The sequence below is a fragment of the Hippopotamus amphibius genome, chromosome 6 (assembly GCF_030028045.1).
Source record: "Hippopotamus amphibius kiboko isolate mHipAmp2 chromosome 6, mHipAmp2.hap2, whole genome shotgun sequence".
NCBI lineage: Eukaryota > Metazoa > Chordata > Mammalia > Artiodactyla > Hippopotamidae > Hippopotamus > Hippopotamus amphibius.
The window spans coordinates 59,734,650-59,755,818 of NC_080191.1; the positions used below are offsets into that span (position 1 = coordinate 59,734,650).

Consider the following 21,169-nt stretch of genomic DNA (forward strand, 5'->3'; position numbering starts at 1 on the left):
ATTTTTCTCTCCAAATGGGAATCTGACACCTATTAGTGATGAGAAATCACTCTGTGTTTATAGTCGGAGACTCTCTGCTAAGGTGGTACAGCGTGTGACCGTTATTTCACACATGTGGGGAAACATATTTTATTGAACTGCCTTGAAGAAACCAGGGAGTTATTCTGTGAATTTTTAACAGATGCCAACGTGAAAATAAATTGTCCACATGCCAAAGGAAAAACGTGCCTAGGTTTCTGGTGGCTTATGGAACCTTGGGTGTTCTGAGGGTGCCCTGACGGTGCTGGAGCTCTCTGCCAGCTGGAGAGGCCCCTCTGGCGAAGGAATCACACTTGTGTGGAGTTGGAGCTGCGCCCGCTTGCCCTCCTGCGGTAGCCGGAGCACTCTTGCACTTTCTTTGCTGTTCTCTCTTTCATGGCTGGGATGAACCATGATTTGGGCCTTATGCTGAACGCTGCTTTTTCCACCAGGATTTAAGGTCTCCAGTGCTTACGTTGCAGAATTTGTTGTCTTGCTTGAAGAGGGAAAGGACGTACAGTTGGGGGCTCTGGTCCATGTTAATGCCTTCCGGTTTAATTTTCTGAAATTCCCTGTATTTGCTCCATTATTTATTTGACTTTCTTTGTAAATCAGTTTTGTAACACCCGTCAACGTAAGGATGCATTTTCATTGGATGGTCCTTTAACCCCTCAGTGATTGTTTTGGAGTGTGATAGCCTGTCATTGCCTGTTTGGATTCATGATGCTTTCCCTTCTATTTTTCTATGTAGCATCTCCTCCAGATATGCCTTAAGGCCTACGTATAATTTCATTCTATTTTTGAGAATTTTTAAAGTACTTCTTAAGATAAGCTTTATCTCTGTCTTGTCCAGTGAAGAGTTTTTCCTCATTCATATTGCATAAAAATATTCTGTATTCATTTCATCTCTTATATGGAAAATGTGATTTGTTTATAATGACTACATAAATCAGTTGCTTGAAATTTTTTTTTCGATCTGCTAAGGTTTAGTCAACCCCAGTAGATTTTTCTTTTCTCTAAGAATTTTCTTTTTTTCAAATAAGAGACTCATATAGCATTTTTTTAAAACCAGGAAAAATATCCACTAAAACCACAAATAGTACAATGTTGAAGAAAATATTTGAAAGGTCTTGAAAACTCACTTATCTAATAATAATGTAGATTGACATTTTAGAAATGCTAATTATCTGTCGGGCCAATTTTTTAATATTTCAAGGTAGCCATGTGTTTTCTTAAAAATAAAAGCCTCTTTGGCTTAGTCTTTAATACAGACCTCTGTATAAAGATTGAAGTAGCGTTTTCCCTAGACTTAACATAACTTATGCTGCCAGGTAATAGAATAGATTGTTGGTCTAGGAATTTTCCATTGATGTAATATGAATATCCATAGGAGAAGACTCTAATGAAAACCATTCTTAACCTGAAGACTGAATGATTCCAGATAAGGTCCTGGCAATCCCACCACCAATCCCGCCTTCAGCTCTTGGATACATGGGAAATGGCATTCAAAAAATTATCAAATTGTAATTAAATATCTAAAAGAACCCATGTGCCTTTGGAATAAACTTTAGGGCAAGTTGTTAGCCTCTTCTGGGTGGTAGAAACAAGCCTGGCCAAGATCAGGCCTTTATCACATGCACTTCAGAGCTCCTTGACAAGCCCCCAGCAGAACAGTACGCCCTGATGCTGGGGCAAGGTCTTGGAGGTTTTTCTTTTAAGAAGAAATAGTATAGTCTTATTTCAGACTCTGGTCTCCCTTCAAACCCCACAAAAACCCTAATGGATTGATTCATCCATTGCATAAATGTTTATCAAGCTGGTGGTTATCATGGGTGCTTGTGCTCCAGTGATAAACAGCAGTCAAGATCCTTGCTCTTTATATTGAAAGTCTGTTCAGGCACTTGGAAGGACTCCTGCTATCTGTCTATATCTATCCATCTATCTTTCTTCTCTTCCTTCTCTTCCACACCCCCACCCCCCATTCTCCTCCCACTCTCCCTCTCCCTCTCTTAATAGGCAAACTCCAGGGACCCTGCAAGATTGGGAAGGATGTACACTGAGTCTTATGCTGCTCAGAGCTGAGCAGTACTGTAGTTGTTGGTTGAGTGGCCTGAAACTGACCAGCTTCAGTTTCCTGAGCCAAATAACATGGCCAGCAGTTATTTCTGGAGCTAGCTATCAGGAAGAGGGCAGTGTTTCTGGATAGTCAGCCAAGTGAGGAAGGCTACCCGTCAGCTGTAACTGGCTCTGGTGGAGGAGGTGTACAGCAAGCACAGTGACCACAGAGCTGCTTGCCACCTGGGAAAGGGCATCACGCCGTTTGCCAGGAGGCCCACAGGGTGTGGCATTTATCACTCAGTGAATTAGCCCTGGTCCAGGGACTTCTAGTACTTTCCGACTTTGCTGTGGTGAATGGTTTGAAGGGGAGCCTAGCAAGGGAGGCGAGTTTGAAAACTTGGAGTTGTTCAGGTGGGAAATTAATGATGGGTTGTATTAAAGATAATGTGAATAATAATACCTGTCACTTACTGAGCCTCTGCTTTGTGTGCAGGCACTGACTTACATGCTTTACGTGGCATTTTCTCATTTACTCTTACAAGGTAGGCTCAGTTGTCATCCACCTTTTTCAGAGAAGGAAACTGAGGCTTCACTGTTAACTAACTTGCCTGAAGTCACCTAACCATAAGTGGTGAGGCCAGAATTTGGATTCGCAGTGACAGTGGAGATGCACAGAGGGGATGCACACGGCACATATTTAGGTGATAGAAATAACGGCGCTTTCTAGCCCGTTAGGCCGTCGGCCGTCAGTTGCTCTTTTTTGAATAGCTGTCCTCCTTTCCTCAGAAATGATGACTTGAATATACTCTGAAACGAGGAGCCAAACCATCACATTTATTAAACTGTTTTCCCAGAGTAAAAGTAAATGGGTTCTGAATGAAGATGTTCTCTTATTCATTAAAAACCTGTACTATTTGGTTCCAGTTCTGTGCCAGTCACCTTGCTTGGTCCTGAGGAGACAGATGCAAAGAGAGTGTTTTTTAAAGCCTCAGTGCTCACAATCTGGGGGGGAGGTAGTCACCCCAGCAAGTAAGAATGGCATTGTGACAGCTGCTCTCCCTCAGCTCATACACAGCGTATGAAAGTATCTGCTTTCCCGGAAGGCCAGGGAGTGCTGTGGCAGCAGCAGGAGACAGAGCCAGGAAGGATAGGACACGTCGGTGTGGCGGCAGTGAACGGCGCTCCGGGCACATTGTGAAGCAGCGTGTTCAGTAGGAGACTCGATCCAACATTCTGTTTTCAAACTGCACCTCTCAGTCGTGGGCTTTTTAATTGAAAAATAAAGTATCAGAGAACAGTGCATATAATCAGGGTAGAAATTGTTTTGTGAAGCATACAGTTTGTGTGTGAATACTGAATATGAATATATAAACGTGTCGATTCACATATACACATTGGATCATGGTATAAAATATATTTCTTTACTATGGATTGTGGTAAAAAAAAAAAAGTTTGAAAGTGGTTTCAGCGAATTAACCTCTTTGAGCCTCAATATCTTCATAGTTGTTTTGAAGTTTAAAAGAACTAATAGTGAACAAAGCTATTAGCACATAATATCTGCACATTAAATGTCAACCCTTATTAGACCAGTGACTAGCCCATTGCCAGGAACATGAGAGGTAGTCAATAAATATTTGTTAAGTGAGTAAATGTGTGGAGATTTGCAGGTCGAAAGCAACCTCATGCTTGCAGGGAAGTAAAAGTGTCTGAGTGATCGGATCAGAGTAGGTGCCCCATGATGACCATGTAGCCATGATGGGACTAGAGAAATAGGTCAGGTCACATTTTGAAGAGACTTGATTTCTGGGCTAATAAGTTTGGCTTCATTCTGTTGTTATCAAGAGTCAGTGATTAGTTTTTGAACAAACACCGTTGAACATCCCTGGAGAGATGAGAAAAGATGGGATTCACAGCATGAAGTGGAGGCCCTGCCTTGGATGCAAGGAAGAGGTTTCCTTCTTCTGGAAGGCAGAAAATCCGTAAGGCTGGGACATGGATGTTGATGTCCATGAGAGGGCAGGCCATCATGGGGGGTGATGCTGCTTTTTCGAGTGGTTTCTTTACATTTAGCAGCAAAGTTAGAGGAAGGCTTCAAAAAAAGGGATTGTAAGTGTTAAACTAACCATTGACAAGGCCTGATCAAATAAAAGGGTGCCCAGTCACCGCTGGGATTCAGCTGAATGCAGGAACTTTGGCTTCCAAGAGTACGTATTGTGGCATCTAGTTTGATTTACCTGCATCCTACCTTTAGCTAAGGTCTCAGCTTAAATAGGACTTCTTCAGGGAAAAACCGTCCTTGTCCCCAGTCTAAATTGGGCCCTCCTCTTACACCCGCAGAGTTCCTGTACTTCTGTTTTCTTATACTCATACTTACTTTTAGTTGTTTGCTGGGTGGCTTTCTCTGCCTCTAGAACGTGAGGTCCGTGAGGGCGGCCGCTCGTTTTGCTCATTGTTTGCATTCGCAGCACCTAGCATGCTGCCCAGAATCTGGTTCAGTTGCTTTGTGATTTTAGTTTATCATTTTTCCCTGTTGATAGGTTTTATTTTCTACTCAACTACATTGTAATTCTTCAAGGACAAGGATCACATCTTTTACTTTTTTTTTTTTAATGCTCTCTTATTCTTACCACAGTTCCCTGAATGCCGGAGTGAGATTGGGGCCTGCTGATAGGAGATTCGTGTATCATTATTGTGAACTGAGTTACCAGTGTGATAGCTTAGATCAGAACTCACACAGTGAGGGAAGAGCTTGTAGCATCACTAAAAAGGCAATAGTATTGCCTGTGTGTAGCATTTTCACGGTGTTTTTCAGTTTAGAAAAGCACAGTCACATATGTTTTTCTAACTTGACTCTCAGAATGATCTTGTAAGTCAGGACAGGAAGTGCATTCAGTATTTCATACAAGAGAACCTGTGGGTCCACACAGTGGATGGTGGAGCCAGCCTCTAACCCACATCTGATTCCAAACAGATAGACTGTGAGGGTGAGGGGTTGTGTGTGTGTGTTTCCTGTTACAGCATTACCTTTTCTCTCAGAATAGAGCTTGTGCCTCTTCCTTTGGAGTTTAGTCATATAAGTGTTTGTGATTGCATATACATGTAATGAAGGACTCAAAAATAGTAAATCCATTTATATAAGCCTTCTATGTATTTATTTTATGGACGAAATGTATACATCATTTTCATATAGTTTCTCACATTTTTTCAGAAAGTTCTTTTATATAATGTAAGTAATAATTATCTAAATAATTATCTAAATTATCTTTCATATAATGTAAGTAATAATTATCTAAATTATCTAAAATCTAAGTTTGAATTTTCCATGTTAGATTCCTAGGGCATAAAATTCCATAATACATCTAGTAACTAAGCATACTTTTAGAATATATGGGAAATTCACTTTATACTTTCTAAATTTTTCTTACTAGATAGTTAGGTTTACTAAACTCAGATGGTTTATGACTACAAAAATTTCACAACTTTTTAAAAAAACAGCTTCATTCTCTCACCCTTCAGTTTTTCCATTCATAAACTATGTTACAAGCTGCCATTTTATAATAACCTTCCAAAAGAAGCAAAATACAAACAAATATGTCACCATAAATAGAAGATTCTTATTTGAAATTTGATATTTGGAAACATTGTAACATTTTTTTCATTCAAAATTAAGGTTGAAATAAAACAAAATGAAGAATATCCCCCGAATAAATATACATACAAATTATAGATCTGAATTAGATTTTACACACAAAAAAAGTTTAAGCCAGAATCATAGAGAACTAGAGCTAGAAGTGCCACTACACATATTGTAGGTCTTCCCTCTCCTCATTGAACAGGTGAGGAAACTGAGGCCCGAGAAGCTGGGTTAATTGCTGCATTCTGCACAGCAAATGTGGAAGGCCATGACCGACATCCTAGTCGGTTCCCTTGCTGTCACAGCATGCTGCCTCACTTGCTTTCCTTTTTTGACTATGTAATAATAGTAATAGCTAGTGATTATTGAAAGCTCACTGTGTGCCAGGCACTGCTTTAAATTTTTTACATGTGTCTCATTTAATCCCCACATCAATATATGAGGTAGATACAATTATCCCTGTTTTACAGATGAGGAAACAAATAACAGACATGTAGATCTCTATCTTTAGGATGAAAAGTAGAAATACTTCTTTTTTCATTAACTTTCCTAATTTTTCATTAGTTTGTTTATATTATGATGATATTCAATAACCTTTGAAAAATATGGTTGTATCCATAAAGGAAGTCTTTTTAAATAGGATTACTGCTGGCATTTAATTGTGAGTATATATTATATATCACTTTACCTACCTCTTAACTGGTCTTCTAACTTTTAGCCTTACTCTCCTTCAGTCCTTTCTTCTTGGCTGCATATTATGGCAGAATTAGCTTTCGAAAATGCAAGTCAGATCATGTTGCTTTCCTGCTAAGACTGTGTATGGCCTTGGCTAGTGTTAATCAGACCGAAGGACCAGATTTTCATAGCATCGCAGGTGCAAGAGTTTTGGTGAACCATACAGCTATTTGGTAATGACAGCTGAATCTGCAAGATGAAATCACTTCCTAGGCAAGACATAGAGCGGCCAACAAGAAAACGGGCAAATGATGTAAATAGTTGTAGAAAAGGAGTCAAAACTGCTGTAAAACAAAATGTTCAGCTTTACTCATGATAAAAGGAATACACAATATAACACAAACAAGTTATAAAATATCCCTGAAAGGATACATTAAAAAAACATTTACATTTGACCAGGGGAACTCAGTGGTAGGAGATGGGGGGCATATTTTTTTTAACCTTTTGGAATTTGTAGACAGTTACACAAGTACTGGAGTAATGTGAATCCCACATATTTAAATAAAAAACATATGTAGAAATAAAAATTAACTTCGTCTAGTTGGAAATTGCACCTGAATACTTGGGATATTCAGGAGTTAAAAGATACTCGTGGCAGTTTATAAACCAGAAAATTATCATCATAATCTCTTACTTTTGTGTATCACATTTCAGATTATAGAGCATTTCATGGGCTATCTCACGTGACCTTACAGCAACATCATCTATATTTTAAGATGAGGAAACTGAGCCTCAGACGAATTGTGATTCACCTGAGGTCACACAGCTAGTTTTGTTCAGTCATGCACAGCAGTATATTTATTTACATATCTGTCTACTAGATTCTGAGCCAGCAACAGAAACAAAACTATAATCTAGGCTTTCTATTCCCAGTTGACTGCCATTTGATGATTATAGCTCAGAAAAGAGGAAAATTATGTCACCTCCCTTCGTTGTCTTGGGGAATACATGGAAAGGGATGAATCTCACCAAAAATATAAAACAAGATTTCAGAAACCTCTCATAAGTGGTGCCATTGCAAAAGCACACAGAGAAAACACAAACAGCTTTTTCCAGTTTTAACTTCTGTGGAAGGAGGTGGATCCATGCTCCATAGAAGCTGGTCTCCAAGTTATGGAATTGAATGTTGTTACACATTCCATTTAGATTAGCTCTAACATTCCACCTCTTTTGGAGCCTTTTCACAAACTTGATTTTCTGCAAATTCCAGTGATAAGTACGATAGTTCAAGTGGATCATGGCATATATATACATATTTTTAAGGACTGAGGAAAGAGTCAGAAATAAATAACTTGCCCAGATAAGTATTCTTGGAAGTCATTTGAACAAACCTTAAGTTTATAGTATGTGTCCAAGAGACAACAATAACTTAAGGATGTGCTCTGTTACCAGCGGTTCTGAAGCCTTCAGCATGGACATTTCTTAGTGGAAGTGAAATTTAATGCTAAAAAAAGGGACATGTATTATTTTCCTTAACTAATGAAAAAGAAAGCAGTCATTCTCGAAAGGAAGAAAAACTTATACAATCTGTACAGAATTTAAACACTTTTTTTATTAAACAAAACTCTATATGAAACTCTTGAGAATTTTATAGTAAGACTTAGATAAATATTTCATGTTACATCTTAAGATGCAATCATTTATAGTAATTTTAGCACTCTGATTTCTGTTTGTTTTCAGATTTGAAAAGGCAAACATTTTCTATGATAATTTATATCTGGGAGCTGCCAATTGAGCCCAATTTCACAAGACTTATCTTTATAAATAAATGAAATAGGATAATAAGGAACAGCTCTACTTACTTGTATTTTACGTCTATCTCTTTAGAGAGAAACAGTGTTAGAAGATCTTTTTTTTTTTTTTTCTTACTGAAATGTAAACCATGGCCTTTGTAAATACCCTACTCTGTTTAACCCCCTAAATTTAAGCTGACCTTGGATCCAGACATCATCTTCCCCTCGGCTGCCTCAGGAGACTCTGGAAGCTGCTGCTCTCGGTTCTCCTCCAGAGTAGGCAGAAACGTGCCCCTGTCTGCACTCACGCTGTACTAGAGCCTTCAGCTGACACATGTGAACTCTCACCAACTCTAACTCCTGGGTTCTGGGAGCTGTTTTTCAAACTGCCCTTTGTTCGTTTGCTGATTTGGTGGTTTATCTCTTTCTCAGATGCATGTCTTGATTTGGGGTGTTCTTTGTCTAAATGCGTATTCATAGTACATTCTATGTACTTGCTTATATTTGGCTCACCTACTGCGGATGGGGATGTACCTTGACTTTATAGTCCTGCACAAACGAAATATGTATTTTCTTCATCCATTTGGCCAACTACCTGTTAAGCACCTGCCGTGTCGTGCCCAGCACTCTGAGTACAGGAGGAATTTAATATTTGTTCATTTAGCACGTAGCTTTTGATATCTGCTATGTGCCAGATGCCCTGCTGGGCACTGAGGCTGCAGCAGGAAACAGGTACACAATCCTTGCCTTCATGGGGCTTATGTTTTAGTGGGAAAGAGAGAGATTGAGTCAGAAATAAAGTAAGATGATTGCAGCTTATGAAAAGCGCTGTCAGGGCAGTCAGGGAAGGTGGACCTGGAGGATGAGGGGGAACCAGCAGTAGAACGTTCTTGAAAGAGGGAACGGGAGAGAGTAGGCTTTATCAAGGGAAAGAGCTTAATGTTATCTTGTGGGAAGCATGAGAAGGCCAGTGGGCTTTCAGGGTAGTAAGAAGGAAAGAAAACTAGCAAGTAAGGTTAAAGTGAGAAAGGCAACTCCAAACCACAAAGATGCTGTAGACCATAGTCAGGTGCTTGCATTTTGTTCCAGGTCCAGTGAGAAGCCTGGGGTAGGCGTGGGGTGTATGCAGAGAAGGTGCACTCTAATTTCTATTTTTATTCCTGACAAATCATTCTGGCAGCTCTATGAATGTGAACCAAAAGTCACAAAACAGGGGGCAGGGCTGAGAGGAATGAGCCAGACCATGACCGTGTGGCAGAGAAGATGGTAGCTGGGCGGCTCGGCTTATGTAGACAAGGAAATGGAGAAGAGGAGTGACCCGAGATACATTTCAGACATAGAGGCAACAGACGTGCCAATGGATCCGTCACACCATGGGACATGGGGCAGGACGAAGGAATCGTGGGTGGCACACTGGCGGGAGTGGTGGTGCCGTTGGTGGCAGTGGGGAGACCGCGGAGAGAACTTTGCGGGAGGAAGTCCGATTCTGTTTGCAACAGAGTACACTTCAGACCATGCGCTTGTGTACAGCTCACTCCTAAGGGGTAGTATGAATCAGGTAGTAAGTCTGTAATACTACAAGAGTCAGGGTGAACAGTTGTGGCTCCAGGAGATCAGAGGGGGAAAACGGTTGTATACAGGGGAGAGCTGGGTGCTGGCCTGGGTTTGAGAGAGGGGTGGGATGTTTGAGTGAGTGGAAGCATGTGGCCCAGAGATCCGGAAGTGAGCAAAGGCTGTGAGGGGCATGCACACCATGTCCAGCCTGACAAGAATAGAGGTTAGGAGAGGTACCTGTGTGTCCTCCCTCTTCTCCTTTCCCTAGTTCAAGTCCACAGTCTATTGGGTTCCCAGCAGCTCTAATGAGAGTTCAGAGTTAGGACTGGTGTAGCCCCCCGGACCCTCTCACCTCCTCCACACTGGGTTTGAGATGTCTTCAGATGTTCGTTAGGAGAATCCCACAGCACCGGTCTTCTCCTGTCTACCTTCCACACAATTCCATGTCCACTTCTGTCACCTGCATTTATATATTCCCGTTTATTTCTCATTAGGTTTTATGGCAGGCACACAAAGAAATCCTCAGATGTCTCAATATGGACCTCAACAGACAGGACCATCCATGTCGCCTCACCCTTCTCCTGGAGGCCAGATGCATCCTGGAATCAGTAGCTTTCAGCAGAGTAACTCAAGTGGGACTTACGGTCCACAGATGAGCCAGTATGGACCACAAGGTAAAAAAGTTTCTCCAAAATGCACTGCAATTATGTTGTAGAAATTTTGTTAATATGTTAGTCCTTCAAAACCTTAGGATTATAAACATCTCTTAAGATCCCATTATTTGTTACCTGACAGATTTGTGAGGTTAATGCAAACCCACAGTCCTTCAGTTGCCCATAGTGATGGAGAGAATAATTATAGCAGCTATTCATTAAGCATTCATGCACCAGACACTGTGGTAAGTGCTCTTCGTACGTGTGTTATTAATAATGAAGGAATAAATCCTTGTTTCTGTGATGTAGCTCTAAATGGTTGTTGAGAAAGCAGCACAGGCCTTGTCCTCAAAAAGTTTCTGATTTAAAACTTAGGTTTCATTGTGTTGAATTCTGATTTTGCTGCCTCCCTCTTTGTAATTACCTTTGTAACGGTGTGCTCACTACTTGGAAGGATTTCATCCCGTTAACGTTTTCTCCTAATCTGTCTCCAAAGTGCTCTATCAGGTAAATAATAGTCCTAATTTTCACAATCATTACCAGTTTTACTCTTAGAAGACAGGACAAAGCCTGAAATGGACATGTCTTTCAAAAAGGAAGATAAGGCAAGAGTAGATAAATAAGTGGAACCATGCCCAAAATGCACATTCTGCCTTCCGGGACATTCATGTCTGTTTTGTCTTACACATGCAGAATCCTTTTGTCGAGGTTTTTAACCTGATATATATAATTTTTTTTCTAAGTCACTTTTGGCAATAAGGCATGTGAATTTAGCACCTTCTTTATATTTTGTTTATTTAAGTTAGACATTAATGGATAATTTATAAAGAATGAGCTAATCTGGCACAATTCCCAGAGTTTCCTCACTTCTGAAAATACCAGGAGTATTCCAAGTGAAGACAGTACCCACTTGGAAACTGTAGTAAAATATTTGCTTCCTCCACAACAAAGTCAGGTCCCCTAACTTAATAAAGCCTTAATATTTCTGAGAGCTTTTGTGTCCATCTGGAAAACGTGCTCTGTTGAGGCCCTTTGAGCCTCTCCAGCCATCAAATAAGTGCCTGTAAGACCAGACGATTCTTTGAGGAGGCTAGGCACCTTCTCGGCTTTTTACCTGGTTTTTCTCAGAAAAACTTTCTTCACTTCACACTTTAAAAATTGTCCTGTTTTATAAAGATCTCTTTCTGAAGGATTTTCAGCACCTTCAACACTATGAATGTAGCACGGGTGCCTTGCTTTACATTGCTGTTATTTTACATTCCAACTCTTTCTGTTATTGGGAAAACTGTATTAGAACACCCAAAACAAACTTTTTCCATGGCCACTTTCTGCCTCTGCCCATGTGTGTGGCGTCAGAGTGGGTATAAACTTGGGTTTTTGCTTGATTCCCTTCATACCACGTCAGAAATGGATTTCGTGTTAATTCCAGTAAGCTCTAGGAAGTCAAGATCTCAGCTGACAGTGAGAGGCTGCCCAGTTCCCCGTCAGCCCCAGGTAGTTATGACACATGGCGTTTGTTGCTGAGCTAAGGCAGGACATGTCATTCAGCTGTGAGAGCACCTGCTTGCCCGCTGCACCCACTCAGTGGGTATCTTCAAAAATGGTGGGCTTTGAAATTAGAACTGCAATGGGGTATCACCTCACACCGGTTGAGATGAGCATCCTCAGAAAATCTACAAACAGTAAATGCTGGAGAGGGTGTGGAGAAAAGGGAATGCTCTTGTACTGTTGGTGGGAATGTAAATTGATACAGCCACTATGGAGAACAGTATGGAGGCTCCTTGAAAAACTAAAAATAGAGTTACCATATGACCCAGCAATCCCACTACTGGGCATATACTCAGAGAACACCGTAATTCAAAAAGACACATGCACTCCAGTGTTCATTGCAGCACTGTTTACAATAGCCAGGACATGGAAGCAACCTAAATGTCCATCAGCAGATGAATGGATAAAGAAGATGTGGTACATATATACAATGGAATATTACTCAGCTGTAAAAAGAAACGAAATTGGGACATTTGTAGAGACATGGATGGACCTAGAGACTGTCATACAGAGTAAAGTGAGTCAGAAAGAGAAAAACAAATATTGTATATTAACACACATATGTGGAATATAGAAAAATGGTACAAATCAACTGGTTTGCAAGGCAGAAATAGAGACGCAGACGTAGAGAACGAACACATGGACACCAAGTGGGGAAAGTGGAGAGGGGTTGGGGGGAATGAATTGGGAGGTTGGGATGGCCGTATATACATTATTAATAAGAAAAAAGTATCAAATTGTAAAAAAAAAAAAATGGAGGCTTTGGCTGTCAGGAAAGGAAGAAACCTTTAGTGAAAGTTGGAAAAGCTGTGTGTAAGTTGTGACATGCACAGAAAATGTGGACTTTCGCTCAGAATGTAACTGGAGACAAGGTTAGGGCCTTATTCTCAGAATTGGGGGTGGCTGGAGGCCTGGGATTTAACCACTACCATTCACAGGGGCTTTATGTAATCTTCAAAACTGGTCTCTCTACTCTTAAATAATTCACCCTTGCGATCTCGTTCTCTGTTGCTCTCAAATAAGGGAAGATGAAGCCTTGGACTATCGATGAGTCTCTTGTGAACAGCTAACAATGCACTTACGCTTTAGGAGTTAGTTAATAACACAAAAGGTAATTTCTATAGAATGCATTTCCTGAATAAAACCCTCAGTTTTCTGGAATTGCTGAATATTAAGATTATTGAGGCAAGAACACTGCACCTGTGAAGGTTCTCACCCAAACTTGTGTGCCCTTGGAAAATTGCTTACTCTCTGGGATTTTCTTTTCCTAGAGAAAATGAGAAAATTAGATTGTGTTACCATAGAAGTTGTTTCTAATTCTAATGTTCTGAGTCTGAAGTTTGCTTCAACTCCAGAGCCTTTTACATTAACACAGCCCACTGGATCCACTGTGTAAAATTTTGGTTATGTAGTCAAGGTTTTTGTTTGGGGTTTTTTTAAGGCAAAAATACTGAGTTTAGGTTGGTAGTAGAGACAAGGTAAAATAGGGCTGATAATCTCCATACACAGCACTTTCTGCCTTTGAAAAAAAGTGCCTAAACATTTGTGTTCTCGGCAGTGTTCTCCTCCATGAGGCATCTCCAGCACATTCCATCCTGAGGTGTGTCCCCTCCTGGGCTCCTTGACTGATTCCCAGCGCCGTGGGCTGCACTTCAGTGTCCCAGTGCTCTGTGTGTAAATCCGGAGTGTGCGCTTTCCTCCTTGTGTTCTCCTCTCCTCGGCAAACACTAAACAACAGGCAGTTACGCTTGTAACCTGTGTCACTCAATTCAATCAATGTTCTTACCTTTACATTTCTCTCTTGGTTGATCCTTTTAAACAGAGACCCAAGTGAAGTGTTTTTTTTTTTCTTTCTCTTAATTAACTACTCAAATTATTAGTAAAATATTCAGCTTACATCTTCACAGTACACGTTTTGATTTCTGGAAATAATCACTTGTGCAGAGACCAGCAAAGTCATTAGTCACATCTTCTACGTCTGTTACTAACTAGACAGCTTTCTTCTGGGCTAGTTTTGTTTTTAAGAGATCTCCGAGGAAAATATATTTTTATAATCTCTCTTTGCTAACCTCTTTGTTGTCAGGAGCAGCTTCTTCAAAATTATTAGTAACAACAACCAACATTTATTTAACACTACTGGGTCCTGGTCTTAGTGTTTTTCTTATATTAACTCATTTAATCCTCCCAACATGCTATGTTATAGGTACCGCTATTATTCCACTTGACAGACAGAGAAACTGAGGCAAGGACCACGTAAATGCCTTTGCCCAGGGCACACAGTGGTCATGCCAGGATTCAAATTCAAGCATACTTTCCCATTTTTGTTAATTAACAGGAAGCGTGTGATGTTATCGCATTTTGCAAATGAGCAGGTTAAGTAATTTACCTACAACCCCACAGCTGGTTAGTGCAGAACGAGGGTTCAAACCGAGGGAGGCTTCAGAAGCCACTCACAGAGTCACTGGTGTATCATTTCCCATGCCTTAGCTATACTCCTTCCTTACTGGTTCCTTCCATAAGCCACTGGAGAAACAAAAGACAAACCACTAACCTTCAAGGAGCAAGGAATATTTGGGGAATATAGGCTTGGAAATACATCAAAAATAGTAGAAATTAAGAAAAAAAATCCTATTAAGAAATTTATGGACGTGTATATTACTACTGTAAAATCTGAATTGTTAAATGTACAGATGGGATGAAGCCAATCTAAATGTGTAAAAATGTTTAATTGCAGTATATTTTATGAAATAGTACTTTTCTACCTTCAAGCAAGCACATGTAAAATAACTACCCTTACAAAGTGTTTGCAAGTAACGAGGGCCATAGAGACTTGCTCTAATAAATAGAAAGGAATTATATAATTAACATGTTCATTATTAATAAATGAATTTGTATGGGAAAAAGGGAGCTGAAATCAATTTCATCTTCATAGCCTTTCTATTTCCTAAGGACAGACCCTGTCTTGTCTGTGTGTTCTCTAGAACAGTGTCTGTCACAGACTGTCCACAAATATCATTTGCATGTTTGTGTCACTAAATGCAAAAAGTGAGGATCCAGCCTTAGTTTTGCAAGTAATTAGGAGTATTGCCTTGGGCAAGTAATAGTAATTCTGAGCCTAGATTCCCTCCAGTTATCACTCCCTTGTAAGTGTCTAGACCACCACGTAAAGCTATACATGTTGTACCCTGACTCAGCCTTGGTTTTATGCCTTAATTTGTATAGTGTGTCTTGGGAAGCAGGGAACTTGTAAGTAGGTGAGTCTGAAGAGCCTTTTATTCCTAAATTACTTGGTCAGAGGTGCTTTTCAGAAGAGTTGAATGTTTTTCTCTAAATCAGATGCCATCGGAACTCTTCCTTCTCCTTCATTCATTAAAATGTTTCTCACACATTCAGCAAAGGCAAACTTTAAATGATATCTAGTTGAAATGAATGCAGTTCCAAAATAGTGAATTGCACATTAATAATTTTACAGCTGTTTCATTTCAGCTGTTTGATTTCAAGAGGAACAGTGTATAAATGCCACCAGTTGGCAGCCTACTAGCTACTTGAGAGTGCCAGAGTGCCTTATAGGCCCATGACAACCTTGGTGTCACTGTGACCCAAGATTTCAGTCTCTGCTCTTACTCTTAAATTAAGCTAAATTCAGCCTCTCTTCTACAGAAGTAAGATGTGTCTGCCACATGGATTCATTTCCCACTCTACCCCCACTACCCCGTGGACAGTGCTGCAAATTGGAGATCTTGTTCTTTGGCTTTCTAAAGACTGGATTCTGTGCAGATCACTCCCCCTTCAGTTTCACTCATATTTTTTCTTGAAACAGGTTGTGATATACTTGTTTACCGCTTCCTGTTACCTTAACTTTATCTTATGGTTAAATTAATGGTACTAGGCAAAAGTATTAATCCTATATTATGTAAGGCTTTGTTAAAAAAAATTCTGAATCTTTATCTTGCTCATAGTAGACAAAACAAACTGTGGTAAATCATTTTATAGCAAAAGATAGTTAATGACGTCTTCTTTTGATGCTCGAATTTAGCCTTCAAGTTATAAGGTTTAAGCATGAATTTTTCTTAGCAGACTGGTAATCATCATGATTTTATCAAAACCTGGGAATTAGGGAAGAAGTAAGGAAAGCTTAAAGTACAAATCAACTTTAAGAAAAAAAAAAGGAAAAACATAAAGCAACATTAATTTTGACGAGTGTGAAGCTAATTATTTTACGTTGCTTATTAAAATCAACAGCCCGTGGAATGCCAGCATCCACTCCCCTCACTGAATGATTAAGCCCCTCGTGGGGCGTGGTCACCTGGTGGACGTGTACCACAGGCCTGGATCAGGACAACGGTGGATGGCAGTGTAGAGACACAGGATGTGGACATGCAACTTTACTTTACATCTTAGCAAAGTGCCTTTTCCGGAGCCTCTCAGCTCTGCCATTTTTTTCCAAATGTTTATTGGAAAAGAAATGACCGGTTTTTATGTCTGAAAGAGTGGGCACCAGAGGTCCTTTCAGAAGGCTTCCTGTACCTGCCATTGGTGAAGCAGATCAGACATATCCCTCTAGGGGGCGCTGTTCCCACGCAGTCTGTGGGTGTGCACAGGCTCTGAGCCTGGGGAGGACACAGGTGCCTAGGCTCCTGTGCCCACAGTGACTCTCCGAATCCTTCGTTCCTTACCATAGGGATTTTTCTGTTTTATGCCACATTTGGTTATTGAAGTAAGATGACACAGTTTTACATTTTTTAGGTTAGTGCTTACTTTTTCTTATACTTTACTGTGTTTGAGAAATAAATTTGCATATCTGTGCATCTTGAAAGTAAAATTAGGCATATGATGCAATATAATATAATAAAAAGAATTGCACTGATTGAAAAGTTATCTTATTAAAATTGGAACAATTTCTGTCTATTCCTTCACAGATTCTAACCATTGTCAGTGTCCAGCAATAGTTACTGTTAATATTTTTTCCCAACAGCAACTACATGAAATAGTCTTGTATTACACCCTTTTTGCAGATGAGGAAACTGAACGTTGTAGTGACAAGTGGCTTTCTGAAGGTCACACCCAGTCCTATGCTCCTGCTCCTTGAGGGCCTGTGCTCTCTTCACTCACGGCTCTGCAGTCTGACTTGCCCAGAGGTCCCCATGGCCTGTGTGTGACATCAGCCTTGGTGGCGGTGGTTTCTCCAAAGATCCACTTCTGCTCCCTGGAGGGGCAGCCAACATGTGCACAGCTCCCTTCCCCAAGGCGGCTCTCCTCAGTCACCATCTCAGGGACCTGTCCTCTCCACTCTATGTATGTTCTCCCTGCTTTATTTTCCTTCAGAACACTTGGCACCACACGACACAGTCTAGATTTATTTATTGGCCTGTCTCGTGCCGCCAGAATGTAAGCTCTTTGCCTTTGCTCACTGCTGAAACCCAGCCATTATCACAGAGCTGGCACGTAAGAGGCTCTTAAGAACTATTTCCTAAATGGATGAAGACAGAGCATGTTCCAGAGACACTGGTCTGCCTTCTTGACCCTGCCTTGATGCTTGATGGGTATTGGGTTGACTGCTCAATGCTTAAGAAGTATCTTTGGGAGATGGCAGTAGGGATCATGGTTGTCTGTTTCTCTCTGTGCTTCTTTATTTTCTGTACTGAGCTTGCATCACTGTATATAATTAAATGTTTAAAGGAGTTAATTTTTGTAACATATATGGGAAAAACTACCGAAAGTGGAACACTGAAGTCATACTGTAAGGTAATGGATCTTTCCTCCTCCTTTACAAGCTTTATGTAATATTATTATTACTGTTACATTTTGAAGACTTTTAAAAATGTATGTTGACCTAGGAAAAATATGGTACCTTATATATCAGTTCAAAAAGAAAAATTATCTCTGTTGCCACAAATAGTAGGATTTAACGCAACTTGGGGTAAGTTCACTTTCATTTTGAATCTGCATTTGTGGTCTTCTTAACTGCTCAGTTTCTCTCCTAAAGCTGTGCCTGAAAGTACAGCATTGTGAGATCAGTCTGAGAGAAAAGTAACATTGGAAGAAGGTTTTTTAAATGTAAAATTTTTTTGCATAGCAAGGATCTTACATGAGAAGTGCTCTGACAAAATCATTTGTTATTAGAGAAATGAAAATTAAAGCCACAACAATATCCACTATACACCTACTGGAATGGCTAATATTTTTAAGAAATTGACAATATCGAGGATGTACAGGAGAGCAATTAGAACTCTCATGTGTATTTTAATGGAGTTTCTTACAAAGTTAAAAATAGACTTATCATACAACCTAGCACTCTCATCCCTAGAGTTTACCAAGAGAGATGAAACATATATCCACTCAGACCCCTGTGCAAATGTCAGCAGCTTTATTCATGATTGCCAGAAACTGGAAACAGCCCAAATGTCCACAGAATGGAACACTACTTGGCAACAAAAGGGAAGAGACTACTGATAGGCACAACACTATGGATGAATTTCAAAAGCATGATACTGAGAGAAAGGAGCCAGGCGAGATGCTGTGTGACTCTATTTCTGTGACATCCTGGGGAAGGCAAAACTGTAGGAACAGACACCAGAGCAGTGGTTGCCGGGGGTAGGGATGAGATTGACCAGAAAATGGCACCTTGTCGTCCCGATAGACACATCCCATGTCTTAACTGTGCTGGTGGTTACAGGGCATATATGGTTGCTGATGCGTATAAATTCTACCTCAGTAAGCATGACTTAATATTACGTAGTAGATGGCCATAAAAAGTGGTGATCATTGGCTAAATTTAGCCCTAATTCACAAATATGTTTCTCCTAGTATGTAGCTAATTATCCATTTATTTTTTTCCCACCCAGTGGCTATTCTATGATTTGTGCACCATTTTACCCTCCACAGCAGAGGGGAATAACATAGGACCTTGCATGCAGTAGTTGTTCACAAGTAATTGTTGGATGGTTGAAACTGAGAAGTAAAATAAGGGGAAGCATTTAATAAGTCAATAAAAGCAGTAAGCTTGGAATATTAATTGTAACTCGCAAATTTTAGAATTCTAAAGTCAGGTAGAGAATGATTTGTGATCCTCTAAAATAATGATGGTGACTTGGATAGAGCCTAGCTCCCTCTTCCTCTCTCTGATGCGTGACTACGACTCCTGGTGGGTTGAAATCTGAATTCATTTGGTGACCAGTTTTCCAAAGCTGGTGTGCCAAGATGAACCCACTTGAACACTGTGGGCTCTCGGACTTGGCTGCGGGACCCGTCCAGCTGAGGTGGGCCGGCCCAGCATCTGCTGCCTTCATTGTGCTTAATGCTGCATCCATCTGTTTTCTGTCAGAGCTGGTGCCAACAAATTACTAATCTATTAGAGAAACATGGAAATAAGGTTGCACTTCTCATTCCTGGCTTTTCCTCTCATATTTTGCTTGGCTTACATATTTGGTTTTTGTTTATTTTGGAGAGAAAGATATGTTATCGAGTAGGCAGAGTGGGGGGATGCAAATCATTTTTCATTACTTCCACACATTTTTAAAAGACTATGGAGGAAAGATTATATTAATGATTATTGATGATGTTGTTGATGATCGCGGTGATAACTGTCATTTTTTAGGTAATTCTGTGCTTGGCACTGCACTAGTCACTTTCTACCTAGTCCCCATTATTCTCATTACTTTACCTGGCAAAACGGATGTTCCGAGAGGTTAAATAAGCTGTCCAAGGCCGTGCCCCTAGGAAGGCTCAGAACCGGTATTCAAACCCAGTTTCTAGAGCCTATGCTTTATCCGTTGCTGCCTCTTAAGCCATTTAAAGCCTTTAGAAACCATTTCTATCCAGGCATGTAAGTTTAATGAGGAAAGTCTAACGTTTCAAGGAGAAGAAAAGGGGACTTTGTATTTCTTCTACCAAATAGAGGCCTCTATAATTAGAACATATTCCCTTGACATGTGCTTTTGAGTGCCAGCTCGTGAAATCAGCCCAGCTGATTGAGGAAAAATAAGGTTGGGAGCCCAGCACTCAGTGGGCCTTTCTAAGTACAAGAGCACACATGCGTGTATGGGTGTGCCTGGTGCTTGTGCTCTGATGCACACTTCGCCCGATTACAGAGTGCTTCCTGCTGCACAACGAAGACCAGCTGCTGAATTGAGCAAAGCTATTGAAACACAGCTCTTGTCTTTTTAGTACATAAAATGAATGGAAAAGCCAGAAGTCGGGTAGAGGGTTACTGAACATCTCAGTTGTTTCTTTTCTTTGTGTTCATTAAAATACAGCTTCTAACTGCCAGTTAAACCCAAGGTGCAAGAACCCAGAGTGACAGTATTTCTCTGTTCCAATTACGAGCAGCATTCTACTTCAACTATAAGCAGAATTCAGCAAAATCAGGGACCTCACTGTCATATAAAACTGCATCATGGGCACAGTCCGCAATAACCATGTAAATGCTTGTTTCCTAAAACAAGATTAAAGTGTCATTTCATTTCCTTCGAAAGCAAAGGGTACATATGTTTTCACTGAATAAAGTTTCTTACCAAGTGAGTCACTTATCAAGTGTTGGGGGAGGGTGGAAACTAGCTACAGAGCAACAGAAAGAATATGTGAATTAATTTCATTTGCATTCAAACTGTAAATGTTTGCTTATTTTTAATAAAAGCAAGAGCCAGAAAGGAGCACTGTACCTCAGCGATGTTATCAGATAATCTGAAAGTGAAGGGCTTGTGAGGCCAATGGGGCAGGTGGGGTGGGGGGGAGTCTTTTCCTGCTACAGAGGCGTTCTGCGGACGTGCTCTGAGAAGGCGTGGGAAGAGGCAGGACCCAGCATCCTGCCCACCGCTTTGCATCCCAGGATGAGCATAAGGTGCCCTTTCCACTGAGATGGTGTGATGGGGAAACAGACGGGGACCTTCTGTGTGGTCCCGTGGGATGGGAGATTCAGAGCAACCTCCAAACTTTTTATAAAAAACTTTGAAATTGACAAACAATGAATGTTTACCTTTTACTTGGAAACAGTATCAGTTTGATTTTTTCTGCTAAGACAGAGTATCTTCACGGAAAGGCAGTTTACATATGAGGTGCTGGCATAGAAGGCTAACTCACATGCACCTTAGGGGCCCCGAGGTGATTTATGTTGCACGTCTGCTGTCCCTTCCTTCTCTTCCCTTCTGTGTTCCTGTCCATTCCAGCTCCCCTGGTGGCCAGCGCCTCGCTTTGTGGTTCCTCGCCAGCCTTTTCTGTGGCTTCCAGGGATGTTCAGG

General features: G+C 40.6%; 1 protein-coding gene across 7 annotated transcripts in view; it reads left to right on the plus strand.

Moving 5' to 3' along the window:
* Nucleotides 1–21,169, plus strand: part of ARID1B (AT-rich interaction domain 1B) — a 389,909-nt gene that overhangs the window by 309,086 nt on the left and 59,654 nt on the right. For all 7 annotated transcript variants that reach the window (XM_057739653.1, XM_057739658.1, XM_057739654.1 and 4 more), the window contains one exon: nt 10,227–10,406. In XM_057739653.1, the coding sequence (XP_057595636.1) occupies nt 10,227–10,406 (180 nt within the window). The remainder of the gene's footprint in view (nt 1–10,226; nt 10,407–21,169) is intronic.